The sequence below is a fragment of the Asterias amurensis genome, chromosome 9 (assembly GCF_032118995.1).
Source record: "Asterias amurensis chromosome 9, ASM3211899v1".
In the NCBI taxonomy this organism is placed as follows: domain Eukaryota; kingdom Metazoa; phylum Echinodermata; class Asteroidea; order Forcipulatida; family Asteriidae; genus Asterias; species Asterias amurensis.
In genome coordinates this window covers 4,336,928-4,363,173 of record NC_092656.1, presented here as the reverse complement: position 1 = coordinate 4,363,173, position 26,246 = coordinate 4,336,928, and the positions used below count along the sequence as shown (strand labels likewise).

At 39.7% G+C, this 26,246-nt stretch overlaps 1 protein-coding gene across 1 annotated transcript; it reads right to left on the bottom strand.

The window, feature by feature from the left end:
• Positions 1–5,129: 5,129 nt before the first annotated feature.
• On the bottom strand, positions 5,130–26,210 carry LOC139941786 (uncharacterized). The gene is made up of 11 exons (XM_071938406.1): positions 26,154–26,210; positions 23,664–23,851; positions 14,678–16,123; positions 13,261–13,364; positions 12,352–12,515; positions 11,538–11,721; positions 10,607–10,679; positions 9,524–9,581; positions 7,502–7,575; positions 6,241–6,316; positions 5,130–5,327 (listed from the first exon to the last, which is right to left on the bottom strand). The coding sequence occupies exons 1-11, from the start codon at positions 26,208–26,210 to the stop codon at positions 5,130–5,132; spliced, it is 2,622 nt and encodes an 873-aa protein (XP_071794507.1).
• Between the last annotated feature and the right edge of the window lie 36 nt (positions 26,211–26,246).

The following is a 26,246-nucleotide window of genomic DNA, read 5'->3' as shown; positions in this document are numbered from 1 at the left end:
AGTATCGAAATCAAATTCGTTGAAAATTACTTCTTTCTTAAAAACTACGTCACTTCAGAGAGAGGGCCGTTTCTCACAATGTGTATATACTATCAACAGCTCCCCATTACTCGTTTTTGTACAAACAATTATTTTGAGTAATTGCCAGTAGTGTCCTTTGTCTTGAAATTACTATAAAACACTGTGGGGTACTCATCACAATGTCAAAACACCCCGCAAATGCAGTTCCTACGTAACGCTCATCATACAGTGGGACGGTTAAGCTGCACGTATATGTGCGAGCATTACGTGGGCGTGAACTTCAAAAGTTTGTGTTGTGTCTGGGTGACGTCGCCACTTGGGGCTTATTGCATGCTCACGTATGACGTCTGCGCGCACGAACGTACCTGACGTGAAAAATGGTAACTTCATGTATGCTAAAAACGTGATGTTTTAAAGGGCTGCTGCGGTGAATTAAAATAAAACAGTTTATTTTGCTGTCATTTATTTCTGATATATGTATTGAACCTCAATAAAATGTGTTTTGTTTTCCCCCGACATATCTCACTTGCGTAATTAGCGAATAAGTCATGCCCCCCTTTTGTGGATTGTTACCGCCCCCTACCATCGACGTCACGTCGGGAATTCAAACACATCGTCGGCAAAAAGAGTCTGGTCCCTAACTACACGCGCCTAGGTACCAGGCCACACAGTGCACACGTCTTTATTATGCACACAGCCAGGGGGCCCGACGGCTCGGGTTCCCGACATGACGTCACGTTTATGCCCCTTTTAGGGGCGGGGTGGGTTCCCCTAATCTATTAAAAAACATTTTTAAAATACTCGCGCATTTAATAAAAAATATATATATATATATTTCAGGTTTAAAAAGTCATGTTTAATCGTTTAAATTAAAAAAAAAAAAACACTGCAGCCACCCTTTAACGACACATTATTCTGACGTTCACGTTCACGTTCACGTTCACGCGGAACGTGCAGCTTAACCTCCCTTGTGTCTAATCATTTAAAAGCACAATGATGACAAGTTAGTCGCAAAAGATCGAACACGCGCAAGACTTGCACCGTCCACTGCCCTACGTAGGACTTCTGTGACTTAAAGTGTAGCCTTGCTCAAGGCAGTCGAATTATTCACTCCGAAAAAAGACCGCCGCTGTATAAAACCCCACCCGTATTCACTGTGCGTAACATCGCACGACACGATGCCCCCCGTACACTATCCACATGCGGAGACCGTCAGGCCGACAGCTGTCGGCCTGACGGCCTCCGCATGCGGTTAGTGGTATGAGTGCGGATGACTTGTGTGCACAGTATTCGTACGATGTGACAGTGTGTATACGGGTGGGTCATGCGGTGTTATCGCACGCACCACGCACAGTGTATACGGGTGGGTTTACAGCGGCGTCTTTTCAGAGCGAATAATGCGACTGCCTTGAGCAAGGCTACTTAAAGTGTGATTAATATGTTAATTAATGAAAAAGACTTAACCCAACTAAGCTACACGATCACTTGTATACTTTCAATATCAATGTTATAAGCAAATTAAAGTTAGTACTGCGTCTGGGCTATACCAACCTAATTACTCTCACGGCACTTAACGGCTCATTTAAGCAGTTAAATTGAAACGTCAAACTTCCTTAATTTCAATAACTGTTCACAATCAGAACTAACAATAATAAGCTAGAATACCAGATCAGTATGGACAAAACCTTAACCAGTCATATTCGCCAATGAGTTGAAGCTATTATACAAATACTGACTGCTTCGAGTGCTATGGTTAAAACTATGACTCCCGAGGTGATCCCCGGGAGCGTGTTTTATTTTCCCGAGGCGAAGCTAAGGGAAAATAGAACGCTACGGGCATCACCGAGGGAGTCATAGTTTTTAACCATTGCACGAGTAAAAGCAGTCAATATTTGTTTTATAACACCCAAACATTTCTAAATACTGTACTATTATTATTAAATTACAGACCTGAATGCTACAATCCACGGACGACGCGAATACAGATTGCAAACACTTTTACTGTGCTGCATGTAGTGTCGTGCAATCCGAAATGGTTACAGACTATTAATTTATCATCCTCGTACACGCAACGGACGTTTGGGTACTGCACGCCGTGTGCTAGTCTTCGGACTAGCGCATGGCAAACCGACGCACTATCACACGGCCGTCATCTAGCAAAACTAAGACATGTCATGTGACGCGCTCTAAACCAATGAGCAGGGAGAATACTTGCAAGGGGTGTAATATAAGAGTTGAAAACAACAAATGCATGTCTTTAGGGGTCATTGCCTACAAGCTCTGCTTCTAAAATGGATCCCTCATGTATTTGTATATGTATTTATCTTTACTGTATTGTATTCTTTAAACTGATCGCTCTTGAGTGTATAAAATTAACCTTGAACCTTAAAAATGGAGGTTGGTTTCTACCTCCATGTACGCGAAGTGTCGTCTTTGGAACACAACCATGCGGCGCTAGAGAAGGGGCCACAACGACAAGGTGATCAATGTTTACCGATACCGCGGTCGTTATGGAACTGGCAAATAATGTATAACAATGGTCGGGGGAGGGGGGGCGGTTATGTGCCATACAAGCAGTATTTTCTCCGCAAAATTGCTTTCATCTACGCAGACAATGAGGCTTTGTATACAACATTTTTTTTTGGAGGTTGGTTTCTACCTCCATGTACGCGAAGTGTCGTCTTTGGAACACAACCATGCGGTGCTAGAGAAGGGGCCACAACGACAAGGTGATCAATGTTTACCGGTACCGCGGTCGTTATGGAACTGGCAATTAGTGTACAACAATGGTCGTGAAGCGGTATTTTCTCCGCAAAATTGCTTTCATCTACGCAGACAATGAGGCTTTGTATAAAACATTTTTGAACGTCACTCTAAAGCACGTTTTAGATGTGGGAGGAAAACCCAAGGACAACACAAGTGCGAATCCAGACCAACATTTCAGAGGGGCCCAAATATTTGTCAAAGATGGAGCATACGAGTGCGGCCGCCGAATTCATGAAACGCTATAGACATATCCTGTCTCGAGTTAAGACAAGTGACTCGTCCTAATTTAGGATTAATCTTAAGGTTTGCATGTTACAGTGCAAGGCTGGGACTCGCCCTAAGTTCTAAGATTAATCCTAAGTTTGGAAGAGTTTTGTGAAATCGACGGCGGAGCGCAAAGCCCGTAATACGGCATTATTACTAAAGCAAATTAGAGGCATAAATGATGAAAGAAACAGAACAAAAAGCCTTGAGCTGTAGAATTTTTATACAAGATTTAGCATAGTATCAGTACAGGACTATACAACACGGTCAGCAATATGGATTCTTTCAAAATGCCGCCTTAAAATGTTGAATTGTCGGTAAACATCACCAGAGCAATGACCCCCTCCCATGTTGTGAGTTTATTACTATGGCTAGAAATTCACTTTAAAGACACAACAGTGTCAACAGGAGATGGGCCTAATGCAACTGCGTACGACCTCGTGAGTCTTTTTATGATATTATAAATGTAACTATTAGTAACAGCTTCTTTTGCCTATAGTTACGCAAGATTCTTTTGTCTATAGTTACGCAAGAGAGGTCAGTTTAGATTGCACTGTAATTAAACATGATACTAAATAACAACAGTGGCTTATTATAATAGCGCTCATACCCGCGAATAAGCCACTTCGCAATGTCGGCTGCGCATGTCTGTTACTGCTGACAACGCATTTTGTCTATCTCCAATAACCTTTTGACAATACCAGCGGGTATTGTCAAAAGGTTACGGGAGATTGTCAGCAGTAACAGACATGCGCCAATGACATTCCATTATACCCGCCACCCAGTGACGATCAAGCCGCTTTAACATTCAGTATTTTCCTGCAATGTAATGCGCGACAACGTTTTGAGACCTACTCTTTCTGCAAGCACCATAATAATGTTGTACGTTGTGCTGTGGCGTAAAATGATGCAAATCAAACCAGGAACAACAGGGCCAACCCCATCTCATTTCGAAAAGTGCACTCTTTTACTTGCATTACACAACACACGGGGCCAGCGGCTTTACGTCCCATCCGAAGGACAAAGCGTCTTGCTTAAGGACACCAGTGTCAAGGCTGGGACTCGAACCCACACTCTGCTGATCAGAAAAACCAGAGTTTGAGTCAAGTGCTCTAATAAACCGCATACAAAATTATAGGCCATGACACGTCTGGTGGTGAATCTGATTTCAAAACTGTCGTTGGTTAGCCTATATGACGTCAGGTGAGTTAGGTCAAAGTTCACACGAGAATGATTACTTGTTTCATTTTGCTCGGCCTGATAATTATTTAGTGACCCTATTTCTAAAAATACTAAAAATGAATTGAAACTAAAGGTTCACTATGATTGGTGTTGTCACATATAGAAATACAAATGGGAAAATAATGTAGACTTTACATTATCAACAACTAGAACATGAACATATAAATATACATATTTTATAGTACGTATTCACTTTCATCTTAAAATATTTAACTAAAACTCTGCTATCAATTATGACGGCAATCTGTGTGTGTTTCTCACACAATAATTACAGGTGGTCCTATGTGATGCAAAATATATAATATTAAGTCTTTACCCGTCATAATGTGACATGTGAAAACCCATATTTATGTCACATTAACGGGTAAAGATTAAATACATATTTTGCATCACCTATAGGACCACCTGTAATTATTGTATGAGAAACACACACAGATTGACGTGTCACATATCACACTAATCTTTGCGAAAGACAGGCACTGGTCTCACAGGTCGAATGAGTCCATCAGATACAATGATTTCATTGGATAAACTAGCAGTGACGTAAGCTTTCCATATCTGTGTTATGGTTGGTCCAAGGCGATGTAAATTGTCAACTTGCCTCTTTCGATAAAGGCTCTGCGTCTTTTGTTATTGATTTTTGTACATGGCCATGTCCGAATTGGTGGCTGGAGCACGGTTACGACTGTGGCTAAGTGTGTTGCTAAGGACGCAACGCATGACGATGTAGAAATTTAGCCGTAGCCGTAGCTGTAGCCGCTAATTCGTACATGGCCCGCGCTGTGATTATTTCTGAAAATGTAGCATACTCCGTAATCCGTACATGCCATTGTTTTCTACTCACTGTACTCTGGAGAGCGCACTTCTTCAACAAGTATAAACGATGAAGGCGAGATGTCGTTCTTGCAGAAGGCTTTCTTAATGAGATATCTGCACACGTCAAAGATCAGTATGAAGACTTCGCATAAAGTGAGGAAAGATATCCCGATGTAGAGACCCAGTAAACCACCAAGACTGCCCAGAAGGGTTGGGAACTGGAAGAAAACGACAACCAAAAAAGGAAATTATAAAATGAGTAGAAAATATCGGGAATTACACTAACGTGACAAAATACTTTAAACATATAGTGCGGCCATCTTTGTTGTCCCATTCAAATCGAGTGTAACCAAACCGAGGATGGAAGAGCCAATAGTGCAAGATGGCCGCCTAATGTCTTGCTAACCCGTGAAATACAATTATAACTAGCTTAGCAATTTTGTTCTTCTACAGTAAGCACGAAAATTCGCTTACCGTTAAGCAGTGAGAGCTTCGGGTGACACTTGATTAACGCATAATATATCAATCACGCACACGTTAAATAAGCCCGGTTCATACTTCCTGCGAATGCTATACGAATGTTGACATCAAACATTTGCAACGAATAATTCGCAGGGGTTGAGTTGTGGGGCAACTCTCTCGCGTATGAACCGGGCTTTAGGCGTGAAATGAGGCGCATGCTGGTGGTCTAGCTAGTGACAAAGATTATAGAGCGCCGCAAGGCGCAAGATGCGGAACTCGGGCTGAAATGTGAAATCCCACTGGATGCCATTTCGGCAAGTAACTCCTTTGATACAACAATAGATCAGTGCAGTTCAGTGCAGACAATGACCATTCCTATCAATGGGAAACAAAACATTCTCTTTCGGAAATGGCGCCCATGCGTATTTCACGTTCCAACAATAGATAAAGCTTCAGATCCGCATCTTGCGCTTCACATTTCAGCCCGAGTTCCGCATCTTGCGCCTTGCGGCGCTCTATAATCTTTGCTAGTGTTCAAGTTTGATCACTAGCTAGACCAGCATGCACCCCATTACAGTCAGTGCTTGCGTTGGGTAATTGCGGAAAGGTCTGTGACCTTCAGCTTCTGATGAGAATTGTAGGCGTCTTTATTGTTTTCCCTTGTCTTACCGTGTAGAGGGCTGACTCTCTGATTGACTGGTAGTTCAGTTCCTCGAAATAAACACGAACCCGAAGAAGGTTTTTACTGTTGACCAAAAATAAAGAGAGAGAAAAGAGTCAAGTTATTCATCTATACTGGACAAATAATTATTTGTTTATGGTAATAAATAGCAAAACACAAAACTCCGTTTTGACAAAGGCTTTTGATCGACACCTAAGACATAGACCTTATCGTAAATGCTTGGTTCGTGCGCGCTAAGCATGAATTAAGGTGCACGATGGTCTAGCTAGCGATCAAGTTCAACAGTTAGCGCTTGTGCAATGGGTATTTCTTGCAACAAGGTCTTTTGAACATTCAAGTGAACATCCAAGTGACCCATTCCACAAGCAGGGCACTGAGGGCTGACCTGGGTGAGCCCCTGGAATGACGTCAAAACCTATTCGAACGCACCGGGGATGACCCAGTGAAGCTAAACGTACGCACCCAGAGATAGCCTGAACATCTGACGTCACATGTACTTCGAGGCTCGTGAATAATGCCAGGGACCTGCCTACAAACCGGTGTCGCATGCAATTATGTCCTCTATGCAATACTACCCGGAAGACATTATTGCATACGCAATTATTCCTGCCGACGGTTTTGCATATGCAATCGTGTCCACCTGGTCGCTGCTGCATAATGCAATTGTGTCCGTCCGGACACATATGCATATGCAGTAGTGTCCGCCCCCGTGCAAAACCGTCCTTGCAGTAAATTGCCCTAGGTCGACGAAACACGTTTGCCATTTTTTTTACAAGCTAAGTGCATGTCGTGAATGACATGGGAAATGTTCGGCCTGTGGGTATTTGCTGCAATCATAAAATACGTGAATATTCATGCAGCATAGGTACAGGTAGGTTCAGTGCATGCACGGTCGCTTACGCGCGCACATACATGCACAGTCATGTACATGTCTGCCGGACGGTTTTTGCATAGCCCTGGACACGATTGCATATGCAAAATCGTCCGGAGCGGACACGATTGCATGGCGGACACAAGTGCATCTGACACCGGCGTGTACATTGACCTTTGACCTACCCGGATTCACATAGAGATACGCAGTCAAATTCTATTGCGGAGGTGGCAGCAGTGACTGTTTGGGCATCGTATGTTACTGCACGTTTATAGTGATATAATTGTGTCCAATGGAATCACTGGATCTAGCGGCAGGGACCTGTCTTTATCCTTGCGGAAAAGACAGGGGCCCAGTCTAAAACTTAAAGTACTGACCCCGTTGACTCGTCATTTGCAGACATCATAGCCGCATCAGAACTACTTTCTCTTAGGCGCCGTTGAAGATGTTCCTGTGATTCAAGAAGTACAAAAGTAAACGTATAATAATATCCCATTTAGATTAATCAAAGTAAAGTTAGGGAGGTAGTGTTTTCTGCTCTACCTGCCATGTCAATCTCTGGTTTTAATTCATCAATCATCATCCTCTGAATCCATCATGGGGGGGGGCGTAGAGCCGCCCAACCAATTCGTTCTGATGCGGATTGCCACAGCTGCCGTGCCCGAGACTCATATCTGCTTCCAGCTGACACACCCAGGTGTCCTTAAAGGCAGTGGACACTATTGATAATTACTCAAAATAATTATTATCATAAAACCTCTCTTGGTTACGAGTAATAGGGAGAGGTTGATAGTATAAAACATTGTGAAAAACGGCTCCCTCTGAACTACGTAGTTTTCTAGAAAGAAGCAATTTTCCATGATTTTGATTTCGAGACCTCAGATTCAGAATGAGATCTCGAAATCGAGCATCTGAAAGCATACCACTTTGTGACAAGGGCTTATTTCTTTCATTAATATCTCGCAACTTCATCAGCCTATTGAGCTCAAATTTTCACAGGTTTGTTATTTTATGCATATGTTGAGATACACCAACTGTGAAGACTAGTCAATTACCAATAGTGTCCAGTGTCTTTAATTGAAGTATGACGTCATATTCTGGCTAACATTGCTTACTCCATCATGGTCCAAATATATACCTTTCATGGTCTGATTCTAATTTTTCACCCCACCCCTATATCTGTCGAGTTTGGCGAAACGATCTTACATTTTCTAGACTCTTGCAGTAAATTACTATTGTATTTTTCCATTTTCAAAAGATACCCAATTTAAGGCTTTTTATTTACTTTTCAATAATGATGCCATTGGAAAACAAATTATTCTGGTCCAGATATGAACAATAAGTGAATGATAAGGGACTAGTAAGTGCCTCTCGTTAACAGGTACTGGTGATTATAATGGTGATTGGTTTTTATTGAACAAAATTTGTTTATGAAGGCCTTTTATAGGAATTAAGTGACCGAACCGATTATTTGCAAAACCATTAGCCTTGGCAGTATCACGCTTGACACGAATTTACATTGATGCTAAATCGTTATTTCTCCATTGAACACCAGAGTCAACAATACTAAACAATATACATAGTTTGAACGGTAATGTTGGGTCTTATTTCGCACATTGGCTTCTCACATAACTTACACAATATTTGACAGGTACATTAAAACATAATTACTTATTCATAAACATTACAACTCTTACATACTTATTAAAACAGTAAAAAACTACGCCTTTTCCGAAATGATACAGTATTTTCTTTGTTTAAGCCGTTGGCCCTCTAATTGTTAGCTGTTGATAGTATAAAAGGTGTGATAAACGGCTCCCTCTGAAGTAGCGTAGTTTTCGAGAAAGAAGTAATTTTCCACTAAAATAATAAATTTGAATTTGATTTCGAGACCTGAAAATCAGATTTTGAGGTCTCGAAATCAAGCATCTGAAAGCACACAACTTCGTGTGACAAGGGCGTTTTTTCTTCCGTTATATCTCGCAGCTTCGACGACTATTTGAGCTCAAATTTTCACCGTTTGTTATTTTGTGCTTATGTTGAGATACACTAAGTGAGGAGACTGGTCTTTGTCAGTTACCAATAGTGTCCAGTGCCTTTAAGAAGGTTTAGTACATTCTTTACTCTTGAGATCCCACGGCAGGAATGTTAATGTATTTTGTCCCGCAAGAAGCGCAAACAGCAAATTTTATCTGACATTTAATCTATAAGCCATTATGAGGCTTGAGGGACACATGAACACTATTAAGTTTGGGTAAATTTGTTTGTATACACCCAAACCAAACAATGCACTCCTATAGTGTCAACAATATCTCAAAAGGGCTAATTGAAACCAGTCATTCATTGGACATTTCAGTGAAACCTCAAAATATTAGTTCAAAATCATGGGATGAACTCACCTCATACCGTTCGGAGGGCCAGGAGGAGGCTGATACTGACTTGGTGTAAGACGTTTCACTGAATGTAGATTTTTGCAAAAAAAAATGAGAAAAACTGGATTACCTCTTTACGAATATTCATATTTGTATCACCATCTTTATTAAAAGCACTTGACAAAAAGTGACTGACCCCGTCTGTCGTGCGCCTCAAAGAATGACGCGGCAAATAATTTACCAGAGGAAGAACTTAAATTTAAGGAACGTTATAGAATTGGTAAGAAACAAAAATCGTGAAGATCACAGATTTACATAAAACTTACACGGTCTAATGATGATGATAGTTGAAAACATCCCTTGAAATATTTTTGTCTGAAATTTCATATTTGATGAGAAATAAATAATCTATTTTCGCGTTTGGAGTTTATCGCTCAGTGAGCGTTTTATTCATTTTATTGAAACTTGTAATCGGTTTTTCACTATTCTCTCGTGACTCAGATGGCCGATCGATTTCAAACTTCTACAGGTTTGTCAGTTTATGTACATGGTGGATTACATGAAGTGCTTACACTGCCAGCAACTGTTTTGTTGGCAAAAAAACCCAATTCTGTCATGTTCCTTTAAGCAATTGATACGCACAAATTGTGTATCAAGAAAACTTAGCTTAAAAGTTTGATCGGTTTTCTGTCATTAAAAAGTCATTATAGTAATGTTCAATTCAGCATTGAGATGGAAAAGCTTGTACTTGTGATTCTATAGTGGCACCAGGGTAACGGAAAACCACTGCCATACTGTTACTGTGACAAGAGGTAGGGGGCCAGACAGAAGGACGTAGGGCCTCATCTAATGCCATTGTTTTCGGCACAGAAAATAACAAAGAAGTAACAAAGTAAAAAAAAAAAAAAAAAGTTAAACAGAAAGGAAATTTCGATAAATTAGTCACACAGTCACGAAAGTGTTATGATTATCGTTTTTTATCCATACGACATTTAAGTTCACAAGTTTTCAGAACATTATTACTGTATATCTGATAGGAATTTATAATTTTATTTTAAAATCAACGATTTAAATGAACAAGCTTTGATTGAGGATGTGAAAGATAATTACTTGCAAGATATAGGGCAACTGCAATCCAGTTTGTCTTCTTCCCCGAGATATTCGATCAGCTGTTTGCATGTTTCTGAAAAAAGGGGGGAAAAAGGAAAACAACAATTTACATTTTGCAAATGTGTATGTCTCCAAATCAGATATGTTCAGGATTTTTGTTTTTAAATCAGTCAATGCCAAGATAACAAGCTAACGACGACGACAACATCAATAACAACAACAACAACACCAACGACAACAACAACAACGACGATAACGACGATACCGACGGAAACGGCGAAGGCGACGACGGCAGCCCAAAATGTGGCTCAAAAGTTTAGGGGGCTCTATTTGATCGAAGACCAGAACATCAGACAAAGGGAGGAGGAGTGTGGCAAGAAATTTAATCAGGGGCTAAGCCATTGAGGACACTTTATGAACAGCAAAAGCAGGAACATAAGTGGCATCGTCTGCAGCAGCTGCAGAAGCAGCATTGTACAAAACAACATCGTAACCAATTCCTCTCTCCCCATTAATTAAATTGGTCGACAACTTGGCCTGGTATTACATGGAGGCCACTGAGGGCATATCTTCAGTTGCCCCTGGTCTTGGCCTTGTTGCCTTTTTAACACTTTCCCATTATACTTTACAATGGAAGTGCCCTTTTCAAAATGAAAATGGCTTTGCCGTCTCAAAGAAGACATTCCAGGGCTCTGAAAAAACATTCGGATGTGGTCTTTGAGTCTGTTGTCAGTGCTCACTTGGTGCTGAGTGTATGGTTCTTTGAAGATGGGATTCTCCAACATCTAACAATGAGATTCGATAAAATCTTCTCTATACGTGGCCTTCATGGCGAGGCACCTTTGCTGTATTCTTGCTGGTTGCGCGCGTTACAAAAAGATAATTATAGCATGGAGGTAGAAATTCTACCTCCATGATTATAGTAACTCACGTTGTGTTTGGTTGAGAAAGCTGCACTTAGTCTTGTTCTCCAGCAGTACATCGGTCACACACTGGCACCGGTTGAACATTTCTGACTGTTCGCATGTCTTTAGACAGGATTTTCTGGAGTATAATCCCGTTGTGAACACGTGACACTTGGGATTGTAGGGCTCCCCTTTCCGTTCGATGTAAACCTGCCGGAAGGAAAAGTAGATTTTAAGAAAAATTTCTTAATTTATAGGCACTGGAAAGGATTGGTAATTGTCAGAGACCAGTGTTCTCAATTCGTGAATCTAAACACAGATGCATAATAAAAGACCTGTGAAAATTTGGGCTTAATCGGTCGTCGAAGTTGCATGGAGAATAATTGAAAGAAAAACCCCTTGTTGCACACATTTGCATGATGAAATACCTCAGCTGAAGTCTTTTATTATTTGAGTAAGAAATTATAGTAAACCGGTATTTTTGTGTAAAAAAATCCCGCATGAGCGAACACTGGGTGCTAGACTATATTCTGCTTTTGGGTCGTGCAGCATTTGGACCGAAAACGGCAGGACCGATGCTACAACTCTCTCAATACACAGTTCTGAAAAAAATTATGCCATTAATAGATGGATTGCACATAACTTCATTGACCGCCATATTTGATGTAGAATAATGGAAACGTGCACGCGTACTAGCAGTACCAGCCACTCCATCTTAGTTGCATGCAGTCGCTGCGCCGATGGACTCGTTTTGGGTTAGAATGGTGGCGTCACCCATGAATATTTAGAGAAGCGTATGCAAGGGGTCTGTTTTTTATATATTTTTAAAAGTTTCTTTACCTGTCGCAATCCGATGTTGGTTGACATACCAGGGGCAACAGTAATGCCGTCATCTTCCGGGAACGGTGGCACATTGTGAGGGTGAATGGACACCCGTGCGCCGGCCTCCGGTGATAAAATACCGACATACTCAGGCATCTCGATAAACAAGGTTAGATGAAGACCTGGGATAGGGTAAAGTTAAAAATGGCGAAAATATTATTGTTGACTAATTTTGCTGATTAAGGCAAGCTAGACGAAACCAATTTAAGAAACCAGTCTGCTGTAGTGAAGTTAAAAGGAGAAGTCCCATCGATCCTTTAAAGACACTGGACACTATTGGTAATTGTCAAAGGCCAGTATTCACAGTTGTTGTATCTCAACATTTGCATAAAATAACAAACCTGTGAAAATTTGAGCTCAATCGTTCGTCGAAGTTGCGAGATATTAATGAAAGAAAAAAGCACCCTTGTCACACGAAGTTGTGTGCTTTCAAATGCTTGATTTCGAGACCACAAATTCTAAATCTGAGGTCTCGAAATCAGCTTCGTGGAAAATTACTTCTGTCTCGAAAACTACGTCACTTCAGAGGGAGCAGTTCCTCACAATGTTTGATACTACCAACCTCTCCCCATTACTCGTTGTCAAGTGAGGTTTTATTCTGATAATTATTTTTAGTAATTACCAATAGTGTCCACTGCCTTTAAAGCTAAAAGTAGTAGTCCCGGTCGATTTACTACCTTCTGCCCAGGTAGTTAGTGACAATTTCAAAAGCAGGAGAGTTCTTTTGAGAAATTGGAAATCTCCCGACACATTTACTCCACTTCTGTATTAGTAAAAAATAATGTGTTTGGGGAGGGGTACCATCTCAGAGCCCTTGTTGGTTGTCTAAGACTAAGAATTAAATAATGTGTAACTGAGTCAACTCACCATACTGTGCCCCAGAGTGTGTGGTCATGTTTTCCAAGAGTTTCGATCCGTAGTTGAATGTGAAGCAATTCCCATACTCCTTGTTTTGAAATTGATGGAAATTTCTTAAATAAAAACGCAAACAATACTGTTGTTAAGTGACACCACCAAGATTGTTGTCGACCCATAAATGATTAGTTATTTGTGCAAGCCAAGAGTTACAAAAACACTTTGATACGTTTGAGTGCATTGCCAGAGTCACGAGTTGAAATTTAGTCTTTTCAATTTCAATATCCAATGCTGAGTGAAACATGAAAGCCAAGATTCACAGAGAAGTTATATTCTGTGACTATATACTTGAATGAAATTAATTCAATATATAACGTACACATAGATTCCTGCGTCTTATTTTATGAAATGTTTTAAAATATATACAAACGCAAAATAGACACGGACACTCGTTCACGACCAAAAACGGGTGGGAACGACTAATTTGGGAACGACGCCGCAAGGCGTCCAATGTATTTTTTAGACTACAATATTGAAGAAATATATGGCGAGCTTGGAACATTGTGGCATGAAAATATTGTACATAGGCATAATATTGGTTTGCTGCAGACCGTACTGCGGTAAAGAGGCTGTACAAAAATTGTTCACAGTAATTATTTATATCTATCAAGGTTTTATACTTTATCGGCAAAACATCAGGCAATGCAACTTGAATTAGTAATGGCTTTAATCAATTGTTCATACACAGATTTATCTTATAATAGATGTTAAATTTGCATCGGAGATAAAGAATATTAATTTTGGTTTTTACCCATACACCGATGTGTGTTAGTACTGTATACTCAGTACTTCCCCGAGTCCTGTGAAAAAATATCACAGGCATGTTACTCGGGTGGGATTCGAACCCACGACCCTTGCAATTCTAGAGCAGTGTCTTACCAACTAGACTACCGAGGTTGCCCGGCAGCTTTATCTTAACATACAAGTCCATTAAGCTACCTTCTAAAAGCCACTTCAACAACTAAAATGTTTACCGACAAGCAAAATAACCTAAATTCAGAAATGGGAAAGCCACTCACTGCCAAACTGATGCTCAAATTAATAATACTCCACTAACGCTGTCATTGTACAATACAAAGAAACGGTCAACTGGTATTGTCTTCTTCATAGTTTAAAAAATGGCCTGAACCTGTAAGGACATTTTCATTTTGGGGGAGGGGGAATCGGGAAAAAGAACAGTGGGGGCCATTGGATGTGTCGGGGAGAGGGACTACCGGCCCCGGCCATCTGGTAACGCAACTGTCCATCAGTTGTACATAGTAAATGTTTCGTAACCGATGGGTGCCTTAAAAAAAGAGTATACCAACATTGTGAAGTGACCACACTGTTTATTTTCTGTAGCTTGTTATTCCCATCAAATTCAACTTACTCATAACTGCACTTTCTCTTATCGTATGTACACTGTACAATCAGATCTTCAGCTTCATGTCCAAGGTCCCTCAGCTCAGCACGGCTAGGGTTGACCATCTCCAAGAAATCACTATAGTCCGCAGACTGAGACCGGTCATAAAACCCTTGCCAGTCATTAGGGTCCGTCATGTCACCCCAGTCGTAAAACTGTTCATAATGAAACTCAAACTGGTCATCGTCATAACCTTCGTTCCATTCGTTCTGGACCCAGGAACCGAATTCAAAAGCAGTGTCTGTGAGATCGCTTCCTCCACCGCTGGTGCCCGTTCCTCCGCCCGAACCCGATGTGCTTCCATTGGTTCCCCCTCCAAAGCCGCTGCCGCTGGTGCCCCGTATGTTTCGAATTGAACGCTTCTTCCGACTGCTGGTCCCGGTTCCTCCTCCTCCGTCGCTGGTACTCTGAATCTGCGCAGTAGAACCAGGTAGATGGGTGGTTCCGGAAGATACTTGGGTAGTAGACCCCTCACTGGCTGCTGTAGGTGATGATGTTGATTGTGCAACCGATGACGTCAGCTCTAACGTTGTTTGTTGATTTGTCACCGATTCGTTAGTGGACTCGTAAACTACGATAGACGTGATAGACGCAGTTGGTTGGTTGTCAGAGCTGTACGTGTCATCTGCGGTTGCATCTATCAAAGCCTCTGATGTGACTTCTTTCGTTGTCACATCACCGGAGTTTACGTCTGAGGCAGAGACTATCATGGCGTCGGGATCAAAGAAGGAGGGAAGATCTGAACCTGTTGTAACTGATCCCGTCATTTCTGCTTCACTGTTCGCTATCGAGGTTCCATCGTTTGTATCCACAAGGCCGTCTGCTGTGGGTGGATACCAGTCAGTATTCACCAATGGGGAGGGAGCACTGTTGTCCCCCGCCTGATTTCCAGATCCGTACTCCTCCATGTACTCATCCAACCATGCCGTGTCCCAGTCGAAAAACCACCCGTAGTCCAAGGTACCATCGTCCCCTGTCATTCCCCCATCCAGATGAATCAAGCCTTCGAAGCGAGTGCCAACAAGCTTCGATCGTCTGAACCGGTTCATATTACAGATGGTCACAGACGGGAAATTCAGATACGGAGCCGTCTCCAGCTTGACTTTAGTCGTGGATGGATACCCGTAGTACTCGACGAGAACTAGGGTCGCCTGAAAGCAGAAGAGACCAAGCATGATGAGGAAAACGGCCAGCCAGAAGAGCTTCGCCACGACGCGTTTGGAGCGCGTGATGGCCGGCACGCCATGGGCTGTGGTATTCTCACCGAATGCCTTCAGTATATCGCCCAGGTTGAGCCGTGGTGGCTTGGCCGGCTTGGGTGGTGCCTCCTGAAGGCCAGGAGAAGGGGACCGTCGCTTCTTCGGGATCGGAGGAGCTCCCCATGAACTCGGGAATGAGGTCTCCGTGTTTGATCTAAAGCAAAACAGAAAAAGACAAAAGAATGAGTTAATAGACGTGTACGTAGTACGTACTGTATAGTTACTTCAAAGTACTTAAAGGCTCTGGACACGTTTGGTAATTGTCAAAGACTAGTATAGTGTTTTTAATTGGTGTTTTTAATTGGTGTAAAATAACACACCTGTGAAAAGTTGAACTCAATATTGGTCGTCGAAGTTGAAAGAGAATAATCAACAAAAAACACCGTTATTGCAGAAATTTGTGTGCTTTCAGATGCATTGTAAAAGAATTAAGCTGAGGTATTTTAATATTTTAGTTAGAAATTACTTGTTTTTCAAAAACTACGGTACTTCAGAGGGAGCAGTTTCTCACAATGTTTTATTCCATCAAAACTCTCCATTGCTCGTTATCAAGTGTTTTCTGTTATGCCAACAATTGTTTTGAGTCATTACCAATAGTGTCCAGTGCCTTTAAAGTGGCACATTGACTTCGAGTTTTGTAACAGTTTGCTGTTGGAATTACTCTATATGTTGTTTTTTGCATTGTTCGGGCACTAAAATACCAGTAATGTTATGTAATTAATGAGTGATTTGCCTCTTTAAATAGCGGAAAACCGATCGGCAATAAGCCTTTTGCGAGTTAGATTAATAAAGTCTTGTTATTGACTTGTTATTCATAAGTTACTGCTAAGTTTACTTGATTTCCTCAGACAATAGAGACAGTTGCTATATCAAAATGGTCATGAGCAAGCCTTAATTATCAATGGGACCCTTCCCATGAAATATGCTAATAACATTCACGCATGCGTACAGACCCTGTTGGTTGGCAAACGCCATAGAGTTGTGCACTAAGCAGACACGCAATCGCGTCTGCGTCACGCACCCATTAGCCGTGTACAGAACAGCGCGATGTTCCCTCATTTTGCCAACCAAAACGTTAGTGCGCACGCGCTATGTGCAATTTACATATTTCATGGGAAGGGTCTATTTCCAGATGAGTAAACCTTGGGACCATTGTGCCATAAAAATTTACTCAGCACGACAATTAACCAAAGCTTGATACGAATCATGTGACATAGCAACTGCCTCTATAGTCTGATGAATTCATACTAAACTGGTAACTTGTGATCAAAGACGTCATTGTACCAGACAAAATTAAAATCTAACACGCAAATTGCTTTTGTTTGTGGAATCAAAATGGCGGACCGTTTTCTGTCATGAAGTTACAGATTTATTTTTTATAATTAATGGTTTATTTTAATCTGAATAAAAAACAACCAGAAGGTTGACAACATTCAAATTCAACAGATGACGCAGTAAGTAATTCATGGACTGAGCGTGGCATACGAGAAATTACTGACTGTTCCGACGAAGACATAGTCGGAACAGCTGATGTTTTTGTCAATATTTGTTTCCTCACTAACCAGAGGAAGGAACTTTGTAGATTAATACATCATTTCTATCCAACCCATAAGCCTTGCAGTTCAAGTTGTTCTTTAAAGACACTAGACACTATACTGGTAATTGTCAAAGACCAGTGTTTCTCACCTGGTGTATCCCAACATAAGCCTGATAGTTGCGAGATAATAATGAACGAAAAAAACAATTTTGTCACACGAAGTTTTATGCGTTTAAATGGTTGAATTCGAGACCTCAAGTTCTAAATCTGAGGTCTCGAAATCAAATTCGCGGAAAATTACTTCTTTCTCGAAAACTATGGCACTTCAGAGGGAGCCGTTTCGCACAATGTTTTATACCATCAACCTCTCCCCATTACTCGTCACCAAGAAAGGTTTTATGTTGATAAGTATTTTGAGTAATTACCAATAGTGTCCACTGCCTTTAAAGTAACAGGACACTATACTGGTAATTGTCAAAGACCAGTCTTCTCACTTGGTGTTTCCCAACATAGGCGTAAAATAACAAGCCTGTGAAAATTTGACCTCAATTGGTTATCGAAGTTGCGAGAAAATGATGAAAGAAAAAACACCCGTTGGACGAATTTGTGTGCTTTCAGATAGGAATAAAAAACTTCTGGCTCGATGTCTTTTATGATTTTAGTGAGAAATTACCTCTTTCTCAAAGTCTATGCTACTTTAGAGGGAGCCGTTTCTCACAATGTTTTATACTATCAACAGCTTTTCGATGCTCGTTACCAAGTCAGTTTTTAAGTTAATATTTGTTTTGAGTAATTACCAAACGTTGGTTCTGGGAATCGTCCGATTGTTTTAATCCTATATAATTGTAGATGTTTACAAATACCATGGTCGTGTTTTTGAGATATCCTCGAAAATCCTGAACGGTTTTGTCCATACACATAAAAATTAATCCCCAACAGGAACACACATTCTGAGAAGCGTTATTGCAGTAATGTTTCTCAGATTCAAATATTGGGCCATTAAAACTGATACATTTTGCCATAACAACATTACACCAATTACTTCATATTATTGAAAGCTGCTGTAGGCTTTCTAATCAACATTTTTGTTATAGGCATTAATTTTTTAAGAGTGTATTTTTCCAGTATTGGTTCATCAAACATTGTGTCTTCATGCCAACAAGAGCCATACAAGTTTGGCCTTTTGATAAAATGGATTATGAATTGTTAAATGCATAATTGGTCATCAAACGCTTGTCAATATGCATGTTTGGTTATCAGTCATTATGAACACACGCCATATAGCTCGACTTGATTAAATATTAAGCACTTTTCATACATGACAAAAAGAGTAAGTCAGTACAAGTTGATTATTAGAGATGATGATAATAAAAACGAATTCTTACAGACACTGGACAGTCACCACAATATTGGTAATTGTCAAAGACCAGTCTTCTCACTTGCTGTATATCATCATATGCATAAAATAACAAACCTGTGATTTTTTGTTTTGCTCAATCGGTCATCGAAGTTGCGAGAAAATAATGAAAGAAACAACACCCTTGTCACACGTAGTTGTGTGCTTTCCGATGCTCGATTTCGAGACCTCAAATTCTAAATCTGAGGTCTCGAAATCAAATTCATGGAAAACTACTTCTTTCTCGAAAACTATGTTACTTCAGAGGGAGCCATGTTTTATACTATCAACAGCTCCCCGTTCCTCGTAACCAAGTAGGTTTTTATGCTAATAATTATTTTAAGTAATTACCAAACGTTGGTTCTGGGAATCGTCCGATTGTTTTAATCCTATATAATTGTAGATGTTTACAAATACCATGGTCGTGTTTTTGAGATATCCTCGAAAATCCTGAACGGTTTTGTCCATACACATAAAAATTAATCCCCAACAGGAACACACATTCTGAGAAGCGTTATTGCAGTAATGTTTCTCAGATTCAAATTTTGGGCCATTAAAACTGATACATTTTGCCATAACAACATTACACAAATTACTTCATATTATTGAAAGCTGCTGTAGGCTTGCTAATCAACATTTTTGTTATTGGCATTAATTTTTTAAGAGTGTATTTTTCCAGTATTGGTTCATCAAACATTGTGTCTTCATGCCAACAAGAGCCATACAAGTTTGGCCTTTTGATAAAATGGATTATGAATTGTTAAATGCATAATTGGTCATCAAACGCTTGTCAATATGCATGTTTAGTTATCAGTCATTATGAACACACGACATATAGCTCGACTTGATTAAATAATAAGCACTTCTCATACATGACAAAAAGAGTAAGTCAGTACAAGTTGATTATTAGAGATGATGATAATAAAAACGAATTCTTACAGACACTGGACAGTCACCACAATATTGGTAATTGTCTTCTCACTTGCTGTATATCATCATATGCATAAAATAACAAACGTGTGTTTTTTGTTTTGCTCAATCGGTCATCGAAGTTGCGAGAAAATAATGAAAGAAACAACACCCTTGTCACACGTAGTTGTGAGCTTTCCGATGCTCGATTTCGAGACCTCAAATTCTAAATCTGAGGTCTCGAAATCAAATTCATGGAAAACTACTTCTTTCTCGAAAACTATGTTACTTCAGAGGGAGCCATGTTTTATACTATCAACAGCTCCCCGTTCCTTGTAACCAAGTAGGTTTTTATGCTAATAATTATTTTGAGTAATAACCAATAGTGTCCACTGCCTTTAATCCCTTTGTACACAGCTATTACACTCCTAAGAAATTATCAAATTCAAATCAACAAATTGCTACGAAAATAATGCTATTAAAAATAAAAGTTGTTTTGTGAATTCTCAGCATATAGCCATCTGTGTATATTCATGGGAGAAGGGGGAATAAATTCAATCTATTTTGACGTTGGCATGTCATTCAAAAGAAAAATAAATTAAATTAGTTCCTACACAATATGGTAATACTTGAGACAACTTTTGCATCAACGGAAAGAACAATTGCTTCGTAAATAAAATCACATAAAACCAGTCCAATATTTGAGAGCCCTGTAACGTAATGTGTATATTTTCAGTAATGGGTTACTAGCAAAAACATCAGCGGACTGTACACCATTTAAAATGTCCATAAACTTCAGACTAATTGCCAAGTTTAATCTGATTTATGGAGCTTGAGTCGGTTTGGAGCCTGCTAAAGGTTCTGTGTGTTTTCCCTTAAGTGTGTGCTTTAACATATCTTGATGGCTCAACATGTCTCTTACGCAATTTTACGCTCTCCTCTGGCCGAACCGCAAACAATTTTTTTAAATTTTAATCATAGACACTAAGTTCAGCTGAACATTCACAGGTGACTTATATTGACAATGGCCTATAAATCAGCATTACTTTGACAACAAACCATCTACGACTAGACCCTTAATTTGAAACGTCCGTAAACTTTTTAAAATTGATTGGTCTGAATATACAGTTAAACTAGTCTGCACTTATCACAATTGCATAAAAGATGGAAAGGCACTGTTGTTTGCAAATTTGACCCCAATAGTTTATGATTTCACGATATAAAAAAAAAGCCTTTTCCAAACCACGACTTAGGCGTATAGGCTCCGGCTTTGTCCTTAACAAATTGGAAAATGTACACTTTCTGCAGGAAACTTCATACAGGCAGACGGGGCCTAAGCTGGAGCCGACACTATAAGCCGCGTTTTCGAAAACGGTCATAAAAAAACCCAGTTTAATCAACAGGTATATACTAATGCAAAAACAACGATGACAAAAGCAATCTGATATACTAGATCAAATTTTCTGTGAAACATGTCCCTCAGAAATGTAGTCATATTTCAGAAAACTGAAACTAAACATGAAAACCTAAAACAAAAAAGCAACACCTGATTTTAGTTGATACAAACAAAACATTTAGGACAAAGTGTCTACATACATGCCAAAAAAGGGTTGTGGTGTTTCATATGAGAGTGTGCAAGGTTTTTCATTGTCTTTTTATTTTTACCTAGTGTAACTCTGTAATTTGGCCTTCAGGTCACGAAGATTATCAATTTAAATAAAATTATTTTCTCTTGTCGGCCCAAATTTGTACAGGTATTTTTTCTTCATGTGTATGGTTGATCACACAAAAATAATAATGCAATGTCCGCGACTTTTCTGTCAACTCTAACAATCCTGTAGGCTGTATAGTACATTTAACAAATATGATTGAAATTTTAATATTTCTGTGTAACCTATTCAAACAGTCATTGACCCTCCGTTTAATTTAAAACAATATTATTAATGATAATAATTTTAAATCAAAAAACATCGTTATAGGCCTACCTCATTGTTGATAAAGTCTCTCCAAGAAATTCCAGAAAAAAGTCAAAAGGCCGTCAATTATAAACTGTTGATGCAGGCTTTCTCATTCGTCGTCCGGCCGGGTCTATTGTGAGTGTCAACGCTTGCCCGACTGGAGTCAAAACCGAGATGGATCCAGTGTTTAAAGATCAATGGTTTTCATTTACTGGAAGCACTTCATCAAGATAGAGGGAGGGGGCTTCAGCGCTAATGAAGCAGCCGTTGCCATGGAATCCATAAACACGTTCGTGTGGATGACTAGAGTTGACTTGACCCAGAAGTCACTCAAACGCCGCATGGTTTGACTATAGTCTATAGCTAGTCCGACTGGATACACACTGCCCGAAGCATTGCGGTAAACACGCAATACTACGTCACTGTTTCAAGATGGCGGTTAGGTTACCCAACTGAGAAAGTTTTGGTTGTTTTAATTTTTAAATGCACGGTAAATTTAACAGTTACCTTTAGGCCTGGCTCCTATAGACCTTTATCACGCTGCCTCCATCTTGGTCGTGTACCTTGTATCGAATAACAATAATGAATGCTAAAAATCATTTTGCATATAGGAACCTGAATTGTTCTTCCAGCCTCGGTTTGATAACATTGATATCAATGGGAGAAATTCAAGATGATTGCACCATGATAAAGGGCTACATGAAAACAACACTTGTAGGTTTCAGCCAATATCAGTAGGATAAAGTTAAGACTATGATACAAAAGAAAATGAACATGACTGAGCAACACGTTGTATCTGCCGTCTTTGCCTAACTGCCATGCTTACAACACTTGACAAGCTAATGGACTATACGCGTTCAAGTGAAACACAGACCACGCATGCGCAAATTGACTAAAAGGGTTAGCAACCGAACGTGTAGATGATGCAACCGTCACCATGGAATCGATAATGTGTTATGCTGGTAATTATTATCTTAATGGAGATGATGAAATAATACAGTGATTTAATCAGTTCAGACAAGTTCAAGACAAGACAAGACAACAAATTATAATGCATTGGCTAATGGCCATTTAGCGGGATGCCTTTTTAAAAGGCTCCGGTAGTCTATAGGCACTGGATACTATTGGTAATTACGCAACATAATTGTTAGCACAAAAAACTTACTTGGTAACAAGTAATGGAGAGCTGTTGATAGTGTAAAACATTGTAAGAAACGGCTGAATGGTTGAAGGTGTAACAGTTACCATATTTGTAATGGTAGAAAGAGGTGAAGTTTCTGCAAAAGAAAGACAAGCGTTAAGCTCAAAATAAAGTGAGAAACGTTTATGAACACGACCCCGGGTCACACGACCTGGGTTAAAAACACTACTGGCTATTGCTCATAATAATTGTTAGCATCAAAAATGACTTTGTACGAGCAATGGAGAGCTGTTGATAGTATAAAACTTGTTGACAAACGGCTCCCTCTGAAGTTACGTTGTTTTTGAGAAAAGAGGTAATTTATCACTCAAATAATAAAACACTTCAGGCTTGAAGCCTTTGTTTAGGCATCTTAAAGGCATCTATTATTTTATTAAAGAACTTTGTTTATTTCAAGTTAAAGAATTGTGGTTATCCTGTGGATTTATTTGAGTTCACTTGATGCGTATGTCACGAAATTTCCCTTCTTGTAAATCGACGTGACACACACAAATTTGTGCAGCAAGAGTTTTTTTTTTCTTTCACTAAATTCTTTTTTTCAATGACCATTTGAGTCAAAATTTTCACAGATTGCATAATATGTTATGCATATGTTGGGATAGGTAAGGATACTGGTCTTTGACAATGAGCTGGTACAATGACGTGCTTGATCACAAGTTACCGCCTAAATTTGAAAACAACAAATAACCTTACAAGGGTGAGCAGGGGTATCCTTTCCATTTGCAGTCCAGTAGCATGGTAGGCAGGCTATGACCCATCGTCATGCGTTCTTGCTCCGTTATGTTGGCAAGCTCCGTGATCAGTGTTTGCTCCAAAAGGTAGCTTGGATCTCTCTCTCTGAAGAAGTCACCCTGCTCCCGGTCATCCCAGCTCTCAAGAGCCTGTGCACAAAATGCAAGATAGAAAAGTTTTAGAATTAGATTTGATGCTTTTGTTTTGATAGAAAATCTGTATTTTATAGATGGTTTGCAAATGACGTCATTGGCCGCCATCTTTGATATATGCAGCGTAGAGAGCTGAAGGTAGCACGTACGGGTGTGCACTTTTCCACTGTTTTTTTTTTGTACATTCGGTTGGCGGTCAATGCAATCCTGAATGCAATCCATCTATTCGCGGCCTCAAGAATAATTCAATAATGTTCTATCAACATCGGCACAATCTGATCTTTTTAAAACCCTTCCATTTAATGGAGATTTTCTCGGTCATTTCGGCAAATGCGCAGCCAACTTTAACCACTATACCATTCTATTTCGCGCTAAATCGAATGCTCCCTGAAACGGGTTATTTGATTTCGTTTAATACTCGCGAAAGGCCGCCACCTTACTTGATAACGAGTAACGGGGAGAGGTTGATAGTATAAAACATTGTGAGAAACAGCTCCCTCTGAAGTGACGTAGTTTTCGAGAGTGAAGTAATTTTTCACGAATTTGATTTCAAGACCTCAGAATTGGATTTTGGGGTCTCGAAACCAAGCATCTGAAAGCATAAATCTTCGTGTGACAAGGGTGTTTTCCGCAACTTCGACGACCAATTGATCTCAGATTTTCACAGGTTTGTTATCTGTGCATAAGTTGAGAGGAAAAGACGGGTCTTTGACAATTACCAATAGTGTCCATTGTCTTTAAGCCAAGCACAAATCACCACAACATGCTTACAAATGACAGTACACTGTAGTGGACCCTGTGGAACCTCGTGTTGGCTCATCGGTCATAACATAATAATTTGCGGCCATTTCACCCAGTGTTAATGGTTATCACGATGGAATGAATTTGACAAAGACAGTGATGACTAATTTTATTATTACTCAGGGCCCAATTTTTATACAGCTGCTTATGCTGAGAATATAGCTTAACAATTTTCTGCTAAGCAGAAATGAAGAGGATACCAGTCACAATTTTTTTCTTGTCGCATGGTATTCGCTGGTAAAAAATTTCTGGTGAGCGTGTGTAAAGCTATAATCTTTGAGCTTAATCAGCTCTATGAAAATGGACCCATGTTTGATTCATCACGAATTCAGTTGATAATAAAAGAAGTGCTTATAATATTCTGCTAAGCAACAATAAGGCAGGAAACCAGCCACTTATATCACATGTGGAGTGGTATTTTGGCTGTTAAGTCTCTGTTGTGCTTAGTATTAGCTAGTTTAATTTCACATCAAAGCACCATAGCCCAATTTAAAGATTTGGTTAAGGACACTGGACACGTTTGGTAATAATGTCGAAGACCAGCATCCTCACTTCTTTCATTCCCTTCTTATCTTGTATTATTCCTCTAGATTATCTCGATGTAGTCCAATGCTATATGAGTGACACTGGTTACCGGTTCGTCAAAGAATAGCGTTAAAAGTTCTCTTATTAACTCATAAAGCCATTCATGGTTTAGCACCAACATCCATTCAAGAACTCATAACCATGAAATTAGTCTCTCAATCAACCTACCGTCTCAGGAGTTCGCAAGACCCCACATTATTGTCACACCCATCTAGTGTAAAAAAAAATCAAGGGCTACTTTAGGTGATCGGGCATTTTTATACGCCGCTCCAAATCTTTGGAACAATCTCCCACCTTGCATTAGACAGTCTTCTTCACTTAATGTATTTAAATCTAAGTTAAAAACCCATTTGTTTACTTCACCCATTTAATTCATTCTTGCTCTGTGTATTTGTTTTTTCATTTTTTTTTTCTCTGCATTTTTTTGTATTCCTTGTAATGAGTATTATTCATATATGTCATTGCGCAATATAAATGTCCGTATTATTATTACTATTATTATTCTCTTGCAACTTCGATGACCAATTAACTCTAGGTTTTCACAGATTTGTTATGTGTAATGCATATGTTGGAAAACTCCAAGTGAGAACACTGGTCTTAAACAATATTACTAAAGGTATCCAGTGCCTTTAAGGAAATACATGCACGATTCCAATCCTCGAGAATTTAAAATAACAAACCAGCAAAACTATCTTCCTTCTAAGCTAGATGTTCAAGTTTCTGAAGGCAATACATTTATTCGAAATATAAATCTGAAGTCTTAGCAACATACCTGTTATAAGGTTCTCCTGAAGACCAGCAGAGTATACTGTTCGAACCGTCGAGACCACACCAGCTCTTCTCAAAAGAGCTCTTATACAGTATTTATCGTTACTTCTTAATATACACACCTATTGTTACAGGTTTACATTACTAGTGTTGGAGTGCTCTCCCGGTCATTTTCAGCAAACAAGGGTCCAATACGTCGCATCTGTACTCCAAAAACTGGGGTGTTATAATTGAAATC